Below are 20,150 nucleotides of genomic sequence, written 5' to 3' on the forward strand. Positions count from 1 at the left end.
GGACCCAGGTTTACTGTTGTGGGAATATAGAATGGTGCAGCCACTTTATTTATTTTTTGTTTATTTATTTATTTACTTATTTATTTTTGGCTGCATTGGGTCTTCCTTGCTGCGCCTAGGCTTTCTTCAGTTGCGGCAAGCGGGGGCTACTCTTCGTTGTGATGTGTGGTCTTCACGTTGTGGTGGCTTCTCTTGTTGTGGAGCCCGGGCTCTAGGCACGCGGGCTTCAGTAGTTGCAGCACTCGGGTTCAGTAGTTCTGGCGCACGGGCTTAGTTGCTCCGCAGCATGTGGGATCTTCCCAGACCAGGGCTCGAACCCGTGTCCCCTGCATTGGCAGGTGGATTCTTAACCACTGTGCCACCAGGGAAGCCCGTTGCAGCCACTTTAGAAAACAGTATGGCATGGGAATTCCCTGGTGGTCCAGTGGTTAGGACTCTGCGCTTTCACTGCTCGGGGCCTGGTTCAATCCCTGGTGGAAGAACTAAGATCCTGCAAGTTGGGCAATGCGACCAAAACACACACACACACACACACACACACACACACACACACACAAAACCCCCACAAAAACAAACAAACAAAAAAAACACTATGGCAGTTCCTCAAAAATTATATTCAAAGTACCATATGATCCAGCAATACTGCTTCTGGGTATATACTCCCAGGACTCAGATATTTCTACACCCATGTTCACAGGAGTGTTATTCATGAGCCAAAAGGTGGTAGCAACTCATGTGTCCATCAAAAATGGATAACAAAATTTAGTGTATACATAGAATGGAATTTTATTCAGATTTAGAAAGAAAGGAAATTCTAACATATGCTGTAACATGGGTGAAATGAGAACATCATGCTAAGTGAAATAAGCCAGTCAAAAATGGACAACTACTATATGAATCCACTTGTATGAAGTACCTAGAATAGTGAAATTCATAGAGACAGAAAGTAGAATGGTGGTTGGTAGGGCCTGGGGGAAAGGGAAGTGGGGAGATGTTGTTTAATATGTATAGATTTTCAGTTTTGAAAGACGAAAACACTTCTGAGATTGATTTCCCAATGTCAGTGTACTTCTCACTACTGAACTGGACATTTAAGATGTAAACTTCATAGTATGTGTTAAAAGTTAAAATTTTAAAGCAAGAGAGGGAAAACACAGCCCACAGAATGGAAGAAAGTTTTGCAAATAAAATATCTAAGGGATTTGTATTGAAGGTATATAAAGAACACTAATAACTCAATAATAAGAAGTCAACTAACCCAATTTTAAAATATGAAAGAATGTAAATAGACATTTTTAAAGGAAAATGTACAAATGGTCAAGAACACATTAAAAGATGCTTGCACTAGCCATCAAAGAAATTCAAATCAAAACCCCAATGAGAGGGACTTCCCTGGTGGTGCAGTGGTTAAGACTCCATGCTCCCAATGCAGGGGGCTGGGGTTCGATCCCTGGTCAGGGAACCCACATGCATGCCACAACTAAGGAGCTCACCTGCCGCAAATAAGAGCCGGTGCAACCAAATAAATAAATATATTTTAAAAAATGAGATACCACTTCACAACCACTAGGATAGCTAGAGTTAAAAAAGTGAGATAATAAAAGTTTTGTGGATGATATGGGAAAATTGGAACCCTCAACCACTGCCGGTGGGAATATAAAATGGTGCAACGACTTTGGAAAACAAATCTGGCAATTCCTCAGAAATTAAACCTAGAATTACCATAGGACCCATCAATTCATTCCTAGATATATGCCCAATAGAAATGAAAATATGTCCAAACAAAAACTTGTACACGAAAGTTTATTGCAACATTATTCATAGTAGCCAAAAGGTGGAAACAAACTAAATGTCCATTAAGGAATGAGTAAATAAAGAAAATGTGTTTTACGCATACAGTGGAATATTATTCAGCCATAAAGATGAATGAGGTATCCATACATGCTACCACATAGATGTTCCTTGAAAAAGTTATGCTAAGCAACTGAAGTTAATTACAAAGATAATACTTCATATGATTCCATTAGTATATAACTCCAGAACAGGGAAATCTATAGAAACAGAAAGATTAGAGGTTGCCTACAACTCTGGCTTGGAGGAGGAAGATGGGAAGATAGGGAAGTGATATTTAAAGGGTACCGGGGTTTCTTTTAGAGGTGACAAAAATGTTCAAAAATTGTGGTGCTGATTGAACATATCTGTGAATGTACTGAAAACCATTGACTTGTACACATTAAAGGGATGCAGTGTATGGTATGTGTATTTTACCTCAATAAAACTATTCAGATAAATAAATGCATTAGAAGTTTTGAACCAATGTGTTAAGAATATTAAAAGTTTTCAAGTACCCAAAAAATAAAAAAAAATTAAAAAAAAGTTTTCAAGTATATCCCACATTTCCAAAACTTATTGTGTTGTTTTTTAATATATAATGTTCTATGTCAATTATACCTCGTTTTGGTTTTTTTTTTAATTTATTTTTGGCTGCATTGGGTCTTCTTTGCTGCCTGCGGGCTTTCTCTAGTTGCAGCGCACGGACTTCTCACTGCGGTGTCTTCTCTTGTTGTGCAGCACGCGCTCTAGGCGCTCGGTTTTCACTAGTTGTGGCAGGTAGTCTTCAGTAGTTGTGGCGCAGGGGCTTAGTTGCTCCGCGGCACCAGGGATCGAACCCGTGTCCCCTGCATTGGCATGTGGATTCTTAACCACCGTGCCACCAGGGAAGTCCCCAAAACTTACTGTTTTTTGTTATATTGGTAAAAATAGTAACTAGGGGCTTCCCTAGTTGCACGCAGCACTGAAGACCCAATGCAGCCAAAAATAAACAAATAAATAAATTTATTTTAAAAAATAGTAACTGGATTGCCTTACGGATATCATAGCCGTTTAATTTCAAAATTTCTAGGCACACACTCTGAAACTAAAATAAATTTCCTTCTAGCGTAAAATGTATACCTGAGAGTATTGTTGAACACATCTCACAAATTATGATTGGTGGGAGAAGAGTCCCTGTTCCCAGGCAAGGGCTGCAGGGTTCAAACTTCCCACCAGAGTCAAGTGCTTGGGAGGCCAGGGGATTCTCTAGCTAAAATACCACATGTGTGGAGAGGGAAAAGTGACGGCCTCAACGCTGTCAACAAAGATAAAAATGGAGCCAGACTCCTTATTACACATGGTGGGGTCATTTTTCAGTGTGTCTGTAAACAAGGGTCACAGTATCCTGAGTGGCCTCACAGCCTGTGCCAAGTATTGCCCCGTGGAGGACCGCAAACCCTCTTTTCCCAGTTGGCCTGACCAGGGCGCCCCTCTTGCTTTGGATAAGGACGTCGGTTGTTCCGGAATCTGACTCTGGCATTCCCTGAGCACACCTGTGTCCCCACATTCTGAAAGATCTGAGGAAGACACCACTGTCCCTCTAGGGCCAGTGACAAGTGTGGTTTAAAGGCAAACGTCGCTGGAAGGGACAAGTTCCCGCCCACTTGTGGAAACTGGTTCTGCTCAATCATGTGACCTCCTGACCCGTTGTCACTCAGCAGAAAGGGGGGGGCGGGTGCTTGCGAACTGTCCAATCAGGGGCGCAGCAGGGGAAAGTGGGTGGGCCACGTTCTGCAAACTGCGTGGACGCTTGTGGCCACGCTTTGCGTGGAATCTCGTCTGCGTTTACGCGTCTCAGGTGTGTACGCTGAAGCTTCAATATGTGCTGCAGGGGCCGCGGGAGTCTGTGGGAAGACGCCGGAGGAGCCCAAAGCCGGGAAATGGTGAGTGTGCTGGGCCAAGTGTCCCAGGACAGGGGGGAGGGACAGTCTGAACCGGCCGTGGCGGGACGTGGGCCTCCCGGCACGGTAAACTCAGGAGTCTGCGGACCCAAAATCGCAGGGGGCGCCGTTCAGACCTCATTCCCTCCGGCTGTCGCAGTGGCGCGGCTGGGTCGGCAGCCGGGACCCCGGGCGTCCTGTCCCGTCACTGCAGGCGGTGACTTAAGCCTGGAGCCTCTCTGGGCAGCTCTGCGCCCGCAGCCCCGCGACTCCTCTAGAATGTGTGGTAACCACGGGGAGGGTTATCAGGGGACAGTCGTGACTCCGTCTCCGTGGTTCGTGCGCGGGAGGAGCTGTGGTCTGTGGGGTCCCAGTTTCTCCTTTCTTCCCAGGGGGCACTCGTTTTCTCCTGAGTTTTCCAAATGTTTGGAGAGCAGGGTCTCAAATCCAGGATCCAGACTAATTCCCAGATTAGCTCTTCCTAAAACTGGCAGTAAATCCCTAAATTTCCACATCCCTCCCTCATTCCCACAGCCAGCTTTTCGTCTTAAATTCGGAGCATCATTATCAACTCTTCGTTCTCCCTGGTGTATTTCAAACAGACCCAATATTTTAATTGTTTATCCTTTTTCTTTGTTTAAAAAAAATTTATTTATTTTTGGCTGTGTTGGGTCTTCGTTGCTGCACGTGGGCTTCCTCTAGTTGCGGCGAGCGGGGGTTACTCTTCGTTGCGGCGCACGGGCTTCTCATTGCAGTGGTTTCTCTTGTTGCGGAGCATGGGCTCTAGGCGCACGGGCTTCAGTAGTTGTGGCTCACAGGCTCAGTAGTTGTCGCTCGCCGGCTCTAGAGCACAGGCTCAGTAGTTGTGGTGCACGGGCTTAGTTGCTCCGCGACATGTGGGATCTTCCCGGACCAGGGCTCGAACCCGTGTCCACTGCATTGGCAGGCGGATTCTTAACCACTGCGCCACCAGGGAAGCCCCTATCCTTATTCTAAAGAGTCATAGGTGGCTCTTCTTTAAGGATTTATATTTGCTGTGGATATTTTCCATGAGAGGAAATCTGAGAATAAGCACCTGGAACTGAAACCAACCACCTGGAACTGAAACCGTGTAACTCAGATTGGGACTTGAACCCACTGTCTTTTAACTGAGATCTCACAACTGGTCTCAGGACTTAATGAAGCTCAGGTTCTTGATGTCTCATCGCAGAAAGAATTCAGTGAGAGACAAAGTGATAGGTAAGAAGTGGAGACACTCCACAGACAGAATGTGGGCCATCTCAGAAGGTGAGAGTGGCACCAGGGTGTGGGGTTGGCCGTTTTTATAGGGGTGGATAATTTCATAGGCTAATGGGTGGGAGGGGTATTCCAGCTATTTTGGAGAAGGGGTGGGGATTTCCAGGAATTGGGCCACCGCCCACTTTTTGACCTTTATGCTCGGCCTTGGAACTGTCATGGCACCTGTGACTGTGTTACAGTGAGTGTATACTGAGGCTCAAGGTCTAGTGGAAGTCAACTTGTCTGCCATCTTGGACCTATTCTGTTCTAATCAGTTTATGTCGTGTCCTCAGGCTATGTCATTCTTTTAAAGGTTGTGCCGTGACCCCTCCCCTCCTGTTTCAGAACTACATTGTATGAAATCCTTGTGCTTCTCCTCGAGAGTCTTTCCTGGGCACAGACATCCTATGGGTAGTCCTTTGGGTAGAGTTTCCTCTTTGGAAACGTTCCTGGGTGTTCTCTCCTGTCAGCACTTCCCCTCCCTGGGTTTGTCACCCTGGAAAGATATATTCATGTATGTGAGCCTCAGTTATTCAAAAAATTAAAATTTATGTAAGCATTGGAGCTTGAACGATAGCATTTTCCAAAGAGGCAAGAAATAGGTGAGTTTCAGAAAAAAGAAAATATTCTTGTATTACATTGCGTTAAAAATTCTTGTTTCTTTTTTCTTCCCTCCCTAAGCAGGTGTAGTAATATCCTGAGGTCTGTTCTTTTTGTTTTGGGTTTTTTTGTGGGGGCGGAGGGTTGTTCAAATGCAATTCCAGGGCTTAGGCTTGAGGTGTTCAAGTACAGTTTTTAAAAATTTTTTATTGAAATATAGTTGATTTACAATGTGTTAGTTTCAGATGTACAGTCAAGTGATCCAGTCATATATATACATATATATGTGTATATTTATATGTGAATATATGTGTATATACTTTTTAGATGCTTTTCCATTACAGGTTATTGATATTGAGTATAGTTCCCTGTGCCATACAGTAGGTCCTTGTTAGTTATCTGTTTTATATATAGTAGTGTGTATATTTTAATCCCAAACTCCTAATTTACCCCCCCCAATTGTGTTTTTATAAAACAATTTCTTGCTGTGGAAATAATAATTAATTAATATCATTATTTTCTGAGAGTAATAGATACTTATGCGTTTTCTTGTTGAACTAGGAAAATGCCTTACAATTTTCTTCCCTCCTTTCTACATAAACACGAGGTTTGTGTGATTTTGCTGGATTCTTCAACCACTGGGGTCATTTAAAATAGCATCGTGTGGTCCAAAGCAATGTGACTGGGAGCAGAGGCCTGAGGTCAGTGACTCAAGGTGAGGCCCCCTTGAGGCTGCAAGGGGAAGTACTTGAAGGCCCAGCTGGTTCTTCTTGGAGAGCCCAGCAGGTGTCCTACCTGCTCACACCCACCATGGAAGGAGCCTTTAAGCTGAGAGAAGCTACAGAGCCCTGGAAAGCTGGGGATACAAGTGCACATGGCAGAAAGGGTTTGGGGGGAGATGGGTTGGTGATGCCCCTTTTGAGGTTGTAACCGTGGTTTCCCCGGGTCTGTTTCTAGGTATAGGCTGGAGTTGTTGGGGTTTTTTAAATATAAATTTATTTATTTATTTATTTATTTATTTATGGCTGAGTTGGGTCTTTGTTGCTGCGCGCGGGCTTTTCTCTAGTTGCGGCAAGCGGGGGCTACTCTTCGTTGTGGTGCACGGGCTTCTCATTGCGGTGGCTTCTCTTGTTGTGGAACACGGGCTCTAGGCGCATGGGCTTCAGTAGTTGTGGCTTGCAGGCTCTAGAGTGCAGGCTCAGTAGTTGTGGCGCGTGGGCTTAGTTGCTCCACGGCATGTGGGATCTTCCCGGGCCAGGGCTCAAACCCGTGTCCCCTGCATTGGCAGGCGGATTCTTAACCACTGCGCCACCAGGGAAGCCCTAGGTTGGAGTTTTGCATCCACAGTGTAGCTGCGCTCAGAGTGTAATTTGTTTACATTGAGAAAGTCTGTGACAGGAGTTCTGTGTCCTGGGTTAGGGGTCATGAATTTGGGAGTTCTTTTGGGTCAGAATCTTAAATTGAATTCTGCTGAGAGTTTTCTCACTGTGGGAATGGAAGCCTGAAAAAGGGAGTGGTTCCAGTATTCCCCAGGGAGAGGAGGGCGTGTGGCGTTCCCAGAGTCCATCCCTGTGGCTGCTCAGGTGCCCCCACCCTCCTTCACCAGGGACTGACCTGGTCCAGTGGTTCTATCTCAACCAGGAGAGCCTAGTGTGTGTTAAACTTTCATACAGGCTCCTTCTGTCCTGTGGGACGCTGGCTGCTTATCTGTGCTGATTCCAATATTTGTGTCTCTTTCCTCTGGATTCTTTTATCCATTGAATAGTGCAGCCCTTTGGCTGTAGTTTCCCTTAGCACTTTGTAATTAATTCCCTGTGTGGGAAATAACATTTTTAGTTTCTTGGGCTTAAAGAAAAATCTAAGTTGATTGAGAGATATGATGTCGGTAAGGCAAGAAAATTGTGGAACTAAATAGAATTTTTGTTCCTTTTAGGGAAGAGAACCTCAAGATGTGAGATGAATGTGTTTACGTTTTCAGGTATGTGTTCCATTTTACATCAGTGTTTGTGTATGTCCTTAGAGAATATTGAAATTTAAAAGGCTAAAGCAGGGAACTCCCTGGCAGTCCAGTGGTTAGGACTCGGGGCTTTCACTGCTGGTTCAGTCCCTGGTCGAGGAACTAAGATCCCACAAGCCGTGCAGCACAGCCAAAAAAAAAGCTAAAGCAATTGATGTGAGGACAGCTAATCAAAGCTTACATAAATCTTTGAAAATTCTACTGCATTTAAAGAACTAAACCCAAACCCCTGTTGCATTATAATGTTATATGGATTTCTGAAAATACCACCCTCCCCCATGTGAGATACAGGGAAGGGACAAACTAGGATGCACCTGGTCATTTTAGTTAGCAAGGGATTTGAAAATTATGGTTTATACTTTTGTAACCATTCGTGTTCAAAGGAATTAAATCTTAACAATAGTTTCCTATGTACAAAAGTTAAAATTAAAGAAAGACTATTAAATAGTAACACAGGGTGTATATACTTTGCTTATTTTCAATAAACCTGTGAGATACAAAAGCCTAACTTAAGCAAAGTCACTGCCCACCTATCCTGGTCCCCTCCAGCATTGTTACTCCAGCCACTGCAAATACACAGTTTTAATCATTTCTTGAGCTTCCTGTTAATGTTTCTTTATATAAAAACAAGCCATTGTGAATTCATATTTTTCATACCCAAGTTTGTCCTTATAATGAGTAGTCAAACTCCACATTTTTAAAACTTGATTAAAGTATAGTTGGTATACAATGTTGTGTTAATTTCTGCTGTACAGCAAAGTGATTCAGTTACACATATATACATTCTTTTTCATATTCTTTTCCGTTATGGTTTATCACAGGATATTGAATATAGTTCCCTGTGTTACACAGTAGGACCTTGTTGTTTATCCGTTCTATATATCACAGCTTGCGTCTGCTCATCCCACACTCCCAGTCCTTTCTTCCCCCAACCCCCCTCCCCCTTGGCAACCACAAGTCTGTTCTCTGTGTTTGTACAGACTCCACGTTTTTTGATGTTTACCGACAGCTTACGCCTCCCTTCTCTCTTCCCCTTGTGTCCGCGCCCGGAAAAGCCAATAACAAAGTCTGTAGTCCTCTGGCATTAGTTTCACATTCCAGCCGCACAAGCCCCTGTCTGTGTGCAGAACTCTTATCCTGGCCCAACCCCCGACAGAGATTCTTTGCTTGACCAGAGAATCTTTGGTTCTGACCCTAAACCTTCTCCCGGGCCTATCTGTGTAGTTCCTCGTGAAATCCAGTTTTACCAGAAACCCTGCTGCGTCAGTTAAACCAGAATTCCCCAGCTCCCCATGTCTGATCGCCTTCTGTATCTGATTGGGTTCCTACATTGCCACCATTGCTCAGGTGATCTGTGATCACCCTGGCCTGACTTCAGTAAGAATCCTGTTAGGTCAGTCTATCCAGACCCACTAATCCCTGGTTTTTCTTTTAGTAATTTTCCATCCACTGACCACCCCCCCCAAATTGCTCTCTGCCCATGAATTCCCACTTCCACATGCTGTATTCAGAGTTGAGCCTAGTCTCATTTCTCCCCGGCTGTGAAATCCCATCGCAGTGGTCTCTGTACCTGTCCCAGGGGTTCTGGATAAAATCTGCTTTACCTCTTTGACAAGTGTCACTGAATATTTTTTCTTTAAGGTCCCCTAGCCATGATAAAAATCCAGGCCAGGCTCCTTTCCTTGCTTTCTGAAGCCATTTCAGAGCTGCTTGAGAGGCCAGCCCTGCCCTCCCCCCAAGACCTCAATTACGTGGGTCACAGACTTTTTTTTTTTTTTTTTTTGGCCCCACTGGGTGGCATGCGGGATCCTAGTTCCCTGACCAGGGATCGAACCTATGCCCCCTGCATTGGGAGAGCGGAGCCTTAACCACTGGACCACCAGGGAAGTCCCGGTCATAGGCTTTTTCCTACCCTGAGTGTGTGTGTATTTGCATGACACACCAGCATCAGTCTCAACATGGAAATCACACCTGTGCAGGTGGCAAGAACAATTGGTGTGGTGAGCAGCATGGCCAGACATGACCACCACCCGTGGGTCTGTCTTCTCTTGCTCTGACTCGCTCACCTGCTCTGCTGTCTGATGGCGGCCGGCGCCGTGGGCTGCTGGGTGCCAGGGACCTCGTGCTGTGAGCTGTGCTGCCTGTGTTGCGTTGTTGACCATACCAGGACTCAGTTTTAGATTCAGCCGACCAGAGTTGGCAGTTTCAAGAATTCCTAGGCTTTGGGGAGCAGCAGTATGGGATGGGCGCCCTCCTTGTATTAGTCCTGGGTTGATACCTTTGCCAGGATTTATCTGTGTGTTAGAGTGAAGCTGTGACAGAGGCAGGCTTGGCCCCGACATACCCCAGTGAGGGGTGAGAGAGACTATGCCCTGTGCAAGAGGAGGCTCCACTGAGTGTTGCTTTTGAAAGAACAGTCATTTAAAAAGACAGAAAAAAAGAAGAGAGGGGGAAAGGCAGCCAATAGATGGCAGGCTGAATCTGCCCTCCTAATACCAGGGGGCGCACCAGGACCCTTAAGGACCTCTGCTGCTGCCCCTGTCTCTACTGCAACAAAGCTCCTGACCCTCAGAGTTACAGGGGACAACACCCATGGCATCCTTGTGGCACAGCCAAGGGATTAGTTCAAACTGACTTAAACCTAGGGTCCTTAAACCCTATAAAGCAACACGTTGTCCTGGAGAAGACCGCTATTCCTCATGGCACTAATGTGAGGACCTCTGGAGGGAAAAATTTTATAAATACCAGGGTAGAGAGGTCACCCTCTCCCCCGAAGTATATACAGTGACCGAAAAACTGAAACAGGGAAGGACAGGAGAGAGGAAATAAGTGAAAAAATACTGAAACAAAGGTCCACAATTTAACCCAACTGGAAATCTAAAATATATAATTCACACAACAGAAAAGATAAAGGGGCACTGTTTGGTTTCTGGGGCCTCTACAACATAGTTTCTGAATTAATTTTGTCATCTGCTATATTGCATTGATTCACAAACCTTCATGCAAATAATACTGGGTCTCAAGTTACAGTTATATTAGGATCCCACTAAACTTAAGCAAGGTAAGATAATCTCTAAGATTATCTAAGATGATCTAAGATTCCCAATAATCTTAGAGGAGTTACTGAATATAAAGTAGGGGACAGTGCTCGCTTCGGCAGCACATATACTAAAATTGGAATGATATAGAGAAGATTAACATGGCCCCTGCGCAGGGATGACATGCAAATTCGTGAAGCGTTCCATATTTAAAAAAAAAAAAATTACCAAAGCTATAAGACCCACTGATAGACAGTAAACTTTACTATGTTAATAAAAACTACATGTGCTATATCGCACATTTTAAAAATATTTTGATAACTATATTTCTACATAATTTGTTTCCTTTATAATTCTATGTATTATTTTGCAATAAAAACATTATTCCAAAAATATATAAATATTAAAAAAATAAAATAAAATAGGAGGCAAATAAGCATGTCTCACCTTAACCATCCACCAACTTGCCTAAAGACCCCATGGTCATAGGATTCATTTGTCCTAAAGTATCCTATAGTGAACAGGAAAGCTCTGAACTAATGATTCACAAATTAAAATTAAATAATTTTTTTAAATAAATTTATTTATTTATTTATTTTTGACTGCATTGGGTCTTCGTTGCTGCACGTGGGCTTTCTCTAGTTGCAGCAAGTGGGGACTACTCTTCGTTGTGGTGTGCGGGCTTCTCATTGCAGTGGCTTCTCTTGTTGTGGAGCATGGGCTCTAGACACACGGGCTTTGGTAGTTGTGGCACACGGGCTCAGTAATTGTGGCTCACGGGCTCTAGAGCGCAGGCTCAGTAGTTGTGGCACATGGGCTTAGTTGCTCCATGGCATGTGAGATCTTCCCAGATCAGGGCTGGAACCCGTGTCCCCTGCATTGGCAGGCAGATTCTTAACCACTGCACCACCAGGGAAGTCCTTAAATAATGTTTTTGCCAATTCCAAATTGGCTTGACAAAATGGGACCCCACATATTTATTCCCCAGGTAAATAATATAATATGTGCCAAAGTAAATTAAACAGGGCTTTGAAGGATTGAAAACCGTTACAAAAAATTATTTCGTGAAGAGGTGATTACTCGCAGCACTTCTCCTTTACACAGCTGAATTTGGCCTGTTCTAAAACGTGAAAAGAAGGAATGGCACTTGGTACAACCACTATGGAAAACATTATGGAGGTTCCTTAAAAACTAAAAGTAGAACTAACATATGATCCAGCAACCCCATTCCTGGGCATATATCTGGAGAAAATCATAATTCAAAAAGATACGTGCATCCCAGTGTTCACTGCAGCACTATTTACGGTAGCCAAGCCATGGAAGCAATCTAAATGTCTATCAACAGAGGAATTGATAAAGAAGATGTGGTACATGTATACAGTGGAATATTACTCAGCCATAAAAAAAGAATGAAATAATGCCATTTGCAGCAACATGGATGGACCTAGAGATTGTCATACTAAGTGAAGTAAGTCAGACAGAGAAAGACAAATATCATAATTTTAAAAAATGATACAAATGAACTTATTTACCAAACAGAAAGAGACTTAACAGATATTGAGAGCAAACTTATGGTTACCAAAGGGGAATCGTTGGGGGGAGGGATAAATCAGGAGCTTGGGATTTACATATACTACTATATGTAAGACAGATAACCAACAAGGACCTACTGTATAGCACAGGGAACTCTACTCAATATTGTGTGATAACCTATATGAGAAAAGAATCTGAAAAAGAATGAATATATCATATGTATAATTGAATCACCTTGCTATACACCTGAAACTAACACAACGTTGTAAGTCAACTATACTTCAATAAAATTTAAAAAAAAAAAAAAAAGGAATGAATGACACCTCACAGTGGTTTACCTTGAGTTTGTGGTCTCACCACACAAACCCCTGTACCCAGTCCCCAACATTATGGAAATTACTGACTCTATCCAATCAGCAGCTGGTAAATATCCTGCTCTCACGGATTTGGTTAAGTCTGTTGTGTTCAGTGCCTGTTTCAACTGTCTCTCAGCTTCAGTTGGCCTTCACCTCTTAAGGGGTGTGATACACTTTTACCTGGTTAACCTTGGGGAACCTGAACACCACTGTCACTGCACACAGTCTCTGCGGGCAGGATGTGAGCTGTATCAACCTTGCTCTGGGAGCACAGGTATGACATTACATTAATGACATTCTCCTCTGAGGAAGTTCATTTGGGGACATACAAATACTGAAAAAAGGAGCTCATGGAAAGTGGATGGGTCATTAGCCCATCCATAAATAAGGCCCTGACACTGGTTAAATTCCTAAAAATTACATGGTAAACAAGGGGCTGTTCCCTCCCTGACACCATGAAGAAATAGCTGTTGTCCCTCTTAGCACTCACAGCATCTCCTCGGTTGTTTTTGTGTTTGGAAGGCAACATATTCTTTCCTTACAAACTTTACTTCTATGCAAGGAACTCCCCTCCTTGGCCCACACTTTATGCCATTAGAGCTGTAATTACCACCAGGTACTGGGCTCTCCTGAAAACAGAGGCTCTCCCAGGACCTGAGCATGTGGCCCTCCACCCAGCTGTCCATTGTGCCTTCAGTCCTGGAAACAGCCCCCCATGAGCTCAGCACGGCTACGGAGACCTCCTTGAGACATGACCGAGCGCAACCTGAGCCCCCTGGCATAGCCTGCCTGCAGGAGGGGGCACCCTCCCCCTCAGTCCCTTTCTAGATGCCACAGTTCTGGAAGAGGTCTCTTCACCATTCACTATGATGTTGCCTATAGGCTTGTCATGTATGGTTTCTATTGTGTTGAGGTATATTCGTTCTATACCTAATTTGTTTAGAGTTTTTATCACGAAAGGATGTTAATTGTCAAATGCTTTTTCTGCATCTTTTGAGGTGATCATATAATTTTTTTCCTTTATTTAGTTAATTTGGTGTAACACATTTATTGATTTGCATATGTGGAACCATCCTTGCATCCCAGGGATAAATCCAACTTGATCATGTTGTATAAGCCTTCTAATGTGCTGTGAATTTGGTTTCTTTTATTTTGTAGAGGATTTTTACATCTATGTTCATCAGGGGTATTGGCTTGTTATTTCCTATTCTTGTAGTGTCCTTGTCTGGCTTTGGTATCGGTAATGCTGGCCTCATAAAATGAGTTTGGAAGTGTTTCCTTCTCTCCAAGTTGTTGCAAGAGTTTGAGAAGAGTTGGTATTAATTCTTCTTTAAATCTTTGGTAGAATTCAGCAGTGAAGCCATCTGGTCCTGGACTTTCCTTTGTTGGGAGGCTTTTGATTACTGATTCAACCCCCTTACTCCTTATTTAGCGATTCAGATTTTCTGTTTTCGTGATCCAGTCACAGTAGGTTGTATGTTTATAAGAATTTTTTTTTAATTTATTTACTTATTTACTTTTGGCTGCATTGGGTCTTCATTGGGTTGCGCGGGCTTCTCACTGCGGTGGCTTCTCTTGCTGCGGAGCACAGGCTCTAGGCACGCAGGCTTCAGTAGTTGAGCATGCGGGCTCAGTAGTTGTGGCTCGTGGGCTCTAGAGCACAGGCTCAGTTGTAGCACACGGGCTTAGTTGCTCCCCGGCATGTGGGATCTTCCCGGACCAGGGCTCGAACCCGTGTCCCCCGCATTGGCAGGCGGATTCTTAACCACTGTGCCACCTGGGAAGCCCTGTTTATAAGAATTTATCTAATACCTCTACATCAGGGATCCCCAACCCCCGGGCCACGAAGCGATATCGGTCAGTGGCCTTTTAGGAACTGGGTCGCACAGCAGGAGGTGAGTGGCAGGCAAGCGAGCGAAGCTTCACCTGTATTTACAGCCGCTCCGCATGGCTCGCATTACAGCCTGAGCTCCGCCTCCTGTCAGCATTATGGTGAGTTGTATAATTATTTCATTATATATTACAATGTAATAATAATAGAAATAAAGTGCACAATAAATGTAATGTGCTTGAATCATCCTGAAACCATCCCCCCCACCCCCAGTCCGTGGAAAAATTGTCTTCCATGAAACTGGTCCCTGGTGCCAAAAAGTTTGGGAACCGCTGCTCTAGGTTATCCAACTTATTAGCATATAATTGTTCATAGTAATTTTTTATGATCCCTTATATTCCTGTTGCACCCCATATAATTTATCCTGTTTCATTTCTGATTTTATTTATTTGAATCTTTTCTCATTTTTCTTAGTCCAGCTAATGGTTTGTCTATCTTTTTTTTTTTTTTTTTTTTTTTTTGGTTTGTCTATCTTTTCAAACAACCAATTCTTAGTTACTTTGATTAGTTTTATACTTTCATGTGCTTTCACGTTACTAATTAGCATCCTTTCATTTCAGTTTGAGGAAATCCCTATAGCATTTCTTGTAAAGCAGGTGTAGTGGTGGTGAACTCCTTCAGCTTTTGTTTGTTTGCGAAGTCTTTGTTTCCTTCATTTCTTTTTTTTTTTTTAATAAATTTATCTATTTATTTATTTTTGGCTGCATTGGGTCTTTGTTACTGTGTGCAGGTTTTCTCTAGTTGCAGCAAGCGGGGGCTACTCTGTTGCGGTGCATGGGCTTCAGTAGTTGTGGCACGTGGGCTCAGTAGTTGTGGTTCACAAGCTCAGTAGTTGTGACGCACGGGCTTACTTGCTCTGCAGCATGTGGGATCTTCCCAGACCAGGGCTTGAACCCGGAACCCCTGCATTGGCAGGCGGATTCTCAACCACTGCACCACCAGGGGAGCCCTGTTTCCTTCATTTCTGAAGGACAGCTTTGGTGAGTAAAGCTTTCTTGGTTGGCAGTTTCTTTCTTTCAGCTCTTTGCATATGTCATGCGACTCTCTTATGGCCTCACGGTTTCTGCTGAGAAATTTGTTGATAGTCTATTGGGGTTCCCTTTATGTGATGTATCACTTTCCTCCCGTTACTTTCAAAATTCTCTTTCTTTGATTCTTAATAATTCAATTATAATGCATCTTTATGAAGTCTTCTTTGGGTTTAACCTGTTTAGGGATATTTGAGCTTTAGGTACCTGGATGTCCATATCTTTCCGAATATTTGGGAAGTTTCCAGTCATCATTTCTTTAACTAGGCTTTCTACCCTTCTCCCTCTTTTCTCCTTATAGGCATTCCATAATGTGTATATTATTTCTTTTGCTGGTGTCCCCTAATTCCCGTAAGCTTTCTTCATTCCTTTTCATCCTTTTTTCTTCCTCTTTTCCCTTCTAACTGAATAATTTCAAATGAACAGTCTTCATGTTCACAGATTCTTTTATCTGATTCATCAAGTCAGTTCTTGAAGCTGTATTTCATTTTTCAATTCATTTATTGTACTCTTCAGCACCAGAATTTCTGTTTGGTTCTTTGTGATTTCTGTCTATCAGTTGAACATCTCCTTTTGTTCATGTATTGTTTATTTTGTTGAGTTGACTGTATGTATTCTTATGAAGCTCCCTGAGCTTCCTTTGAACAATTATCTTAAATTCTTCATTAGGCAATTTCTAGACCTCCATTTCTGTGGAATAGGTTACCAGAAAATTATTGAGTTTCCTTGTTGTCATTTTTCTGTGTGTGTGTGTGTGTGTGTGTGTGTGTGTGTGTGTGTGTTCCTTGAGGTTTTGCATTGCTGTGTTCACATGTGAAGGAGCAGTCAATTCCTCCACTGACTGGTTTTGGGAAAGAAACACTTTTCACCAGTCAGCCCAGCTGGGAATTCTGTGATTCTGTCAGACCTTATCTATGAATGCACCCGCCTCACACCTCTTGTTCCCTCTTTAGCAGGGATTCTTAAGATTGTATGCCTTCGTTTGTTTTTTTTGTTTTTCTTGTCTGCACCCCTCGGCATGCAGGATCTTAGTTCCCCAGCCAGGGATTGAACCTGTGCCCCCTGCAGTGGAAGCTTGGAGTCCTAACCCCTGGACCACCAGGGAATTCCCTGTATGCCTTCTTTTGATCCCTCACAACCAGGCGGGGTACTGAGAGCCTCCCATTTGTTTTCCTGAGATATAGTCCCCTGAAATGCTTGTCTTCTTCCATCCCACTGAGTTGAGCCAGCTGAATGCATGTGCTTACAAGACAGGGGAGAGGCTTTCCCTCACTGTCTGGAGCACATACATGGAGCAGGCTATGGGGTGGGAGGGTGGGGGAGTCAGGTGTGCAGAGCATTGGGTGTGCCCGTGCACCAGACAGGAGTGTCTGCAGACGTCACAGATACAGAGAACAGACTGTGGTTGCCGGGGTGGGGGGGGTCGGTGGGAAGGAAGGATTGGGAGTTTGGGATTAGCAGATGCAAACTATTATATATAGGATAGATAAACAACAAGGTCCTACTGTATAGCACAGGAAACTATATTCAAAATCCTGTAATAAACCATAATGGAAAAGAATATGAAAAAGAATATATATGTATAACTGGGTCACTTTGCTGTACAGCAGAAATTAAACACAACACTGTAGATCGACTATACTTCAATAAAATTAAAAGAAATATATATGTGGCTATGCCAGTTTTCTTTTGTTTAGTGTTGGCATGGTATATCCTTCTCCACCCTTTACTTTTTTTTTTTTTTTTTTTTTTTGGCTGCACCGGATCTTAGCTGTGGCATGCTTGATCTTTAGTTGCAGCATGCGTGCTCTTAGCTGCGCCACACGGGCTTCTTCGCTGCGGCATGGCATGCGGGATCTAGTTCCCCGACCAGAGATCGAACCCGGGCCCCCTGCACTGGGAGCACAGAGTCTTACCCACTGGACGACCAGGGAGGATCTTAAAGAAGGTCCTTACTTTTAATTTATCTGTGTCTTTATATCTAAACTGATTCTTGCAGACAACATGTAATTGTTATTTTGTTATTCACTTGACAATTTCTGTCTTTCATTTCTTGTATTTAGACCATTGATGTTTAAGGTGATTATTGATAGAGTGGATCAATATCTACCATATTTCTACTCTTTTCTATTTGTTACCTTTGTTCTTGTTTCTTCATTCTCTTCCACCTTTCTTCTGTCTTCTCTACGTTTTATTGAGTATTTTATGTGGTTCCATTTTTTTTCTCCTCTTCTGGCTTACTATTATACGTTTTTCAGTAGTTGCCCATGAGTTTGCAATATACATTTACAACTAACCTTGTCCTCTCTGAAGTAACAGTATACCATCACTTCAGTGGATGTGCAGTTTTCTCATAACAGAGTATTCCAATTCCTCCTCCCTGCCCTTGTACCATTGCTATCATTCATTTCATTTATCCATAAGCTATAATTACTGAATATATAGTTGCTGTTATGATTTTGAACAAAGTGTTTTCTGTCAGAATACATAAAAATAACAGAAATAAATAATTTTATTTTACCTTCATTTATTCCTTCTCTAACACTCTTCCTTTCTTCATCATTACCTTCTTCCTGACAAATTTCTTTTTTTTTTAATATTTATTTATTTATTTGGCTGCACTGGGTCTTAATTGCGGCATGTGGGATCTTTGTTGCCACGTGCAGGATCTTCATTGTGGCATGCGGGATCTTTAGTTGCAGCATGCAGGATCTTAGTTGCAGCATGCGGGATCTAATTCCCAGACCAGGGATCAAACCCCGGACCCCCTGCATTGGGAGCATGGAGTTCTTAACCACTGGACCCCCAGGGAAGTCCCTGACAAATTTCTTTTAACAGTTTTTGCAAAGCAGGTGTGCTGATAACAAATTCCCTTGATCTTTGTTTGTCTCAGAAAGTCTTGATTTCTCTCTCACCTTGGAAGGATAATTTTGCTCGACACAGAATTCTAGTTGGGTGGTTTTTCTTTCAGCACTTTATTTCACGAAACTCTCTTCCTGCTTACATGGTTTCTGAAAAGAAGTTTGATTTCATTCTTATCCTCGTTTTTCTATACCTGATATTTTCTCACTCTACCTTCTTTTAAGATGTTCTCTTTGTCTTTGATTTTTCTCAAGTTTGAATATGGTATTTCTAGGTGTGCATTTTTCAGTTTTTAATCTCATTTCTCTGAGCCTTCTGGATCTGTGGTTTGGTGACTGTCATTAATTTTGGGAAAATCTCAGTCCCCATAAGCCTCACTTATTTCTTCTGTTCCCTTCTATCTTTCTTCTCTTTCGTGTATTCCCATTATGTGTATGTTACACTTTATATAATTGTCTCAAAGTTGATGGATTTCTGTTCCCTTTTTTGTTCATCTCTTTGCATTTTAGTTTTGGAAGGTTCTCTTGACATTTCCTCAAACTCAGTGATTCTTTCCTCACACATTTCCATTGTATTGATGTGCCCTCACCCCCACCCTGCCAAAGGAATGATTCATTTCTGTGCTTTTGTTTTTTTTGGTTTTTTTGTTTTTTTAATTTTTTTAAAAAATTTATTTATTTTGGCTGTGTTGGGTCATTGTTGCTGCACGCGGGCTTTCTTTAGTTGCGGTGAGCGGGGGCTACTCTTCATTGCAGCGCACGGGTTTCTCACCGTGGTGGCTTCTCTTGTTGCAGAACATGGGCTCTAGGCGTGCGGGCTGCAGTAGTTGTGGCACTTGGGCTCAGGAGTTGTGGCTCGTGGGCTCTAGAGCGCAGGCTCAGTAGTTGTGGTGCACGGGCTTAGTTGCTCCACAGCATGTGGGATCTTCCTGGACCAGGGCTTGAACCCGTGTCCCCTGCATTGGCAGGCGGATTCTTAACCACTGCGCCACCAGGGAAGGCCCTGTGCTTTTGTCTTTTATTTCTTGTATTTCCCTTTTGGTTCTTTCTCAGGTGTTTCCATATTTGCGTACATGACCTATCTGTACTTGCACATCACCCACTGTTTCTTTGGGTTTTTTTAAAATTATTTTGGCCATGCCCTGCAGCATGTGGGATCTTAGCTCCCCGGCCAGGGATCAAACCTGCACCCCCTGCATTGGAAGCGTGGAGTCTTAACCACCAGACCACCAGGGAAGTCCCTCATCCACTATTTCTGTTCGAGTCCTTAGCATATTCATCATGGTTGCTTCAAATTTCTGGTCTGATAATTCCAGCATACCCACTACATCTGAATCAGGTTCTTTTCCTTGTCCTATTGTCATCGAATCATGGCCCGCTGCTCGCAGCTTACAAAATCAAATTTACAAATGTTGATAGAAAGGAAAGTTGTCTTTAATCAGAGTGCCGGCAATCCGGGAAGATGGTGAACCCAAAAAACCACCTCCCAAGGGCCTGCTTGGCCATGGAAGTTTTAAAGGGAAAGAGGGAAGTAATCTCAGTTAATCATTGAAATAGGGGGTCACAGTCGTCACTGCCCCCCACTGCATGCAGGCTCGTCGACTTGTGATCTTCCTCCAGATGTTAATCACACAGTTTGGTCACACAGTTTGTTCACGAGATTACTGAAAGGGAAGCTAGGGAAGAGATCTGGTCATCTGTTAATTACTTATTCTACTTACTCATTTCTACTTCTTTGAACCGACAGGCTAGGCAAGGTGTTGTGTGATGAAAAGATTTGAAAGGTGTGCTTGGGC

The 20,150-nt window shown here is 43.2% G+C and overlaps 1 protein-coding gene and 1 non-coding gene across 3 annotated transcripts in view; both read left to right on the forward strand.

Annotated features, from left to right (window-relative positions):
* The first annotated feature begins 3,609 nt into the window (after positions 1-3,609).
* LOC132362973 (zinc finger protein 791-like) overlaps positions 3,610-20,150 on the forward strand; it is a 48,991-nt gene continuing 32,450 nt past the window's right edge. Inside the window, exons 1-2 of one of the 2 annotated variants that reach the window (XM_059918214.1) lie at positions 3,666-3,755; positions 7,564-7,608. In XM_059918214.1, the coding sequence (XP_059774197.1) occupies positions 7,591-7,608 (18 nt within the window). In that variant the 5' untranslated portion in view covers positions 3,666-3,755; positions 7,564-7,590. Of the gene's footprint in view, positions 3,756-7,563; positions 7,609-20,150 lie in introns of both variants that reach the window. The other variant, XM_059918213.1, reaches the window with a different exon arrangement.
* On the forward strand, positions 10,792-10,898 carry LOC132364156 (U6 spliceosomal RNA). Its single transcript, XR_009502714.1, has one exon. It is a non-coding gene; the product is annotated as a U6 spliceosomal RNA (small nuclear RNA).

This window comes from Balaenoptera ricei, chromosome 3 (genome assembly GCF_028023285.1).
Source record: "Balaenoptera ricei isolate mBalRic1 chromosome 3, mBalRic1.hap2, whole genome shotgun sequence".
In the NCBI taxonomy this organism is placed as follows: Eukaryota; Metazoa; Chordata; class Mammalia; order Artiodactyla; family Balaenopteridae; genus Balaenoptera; species Balaenoptera ricei.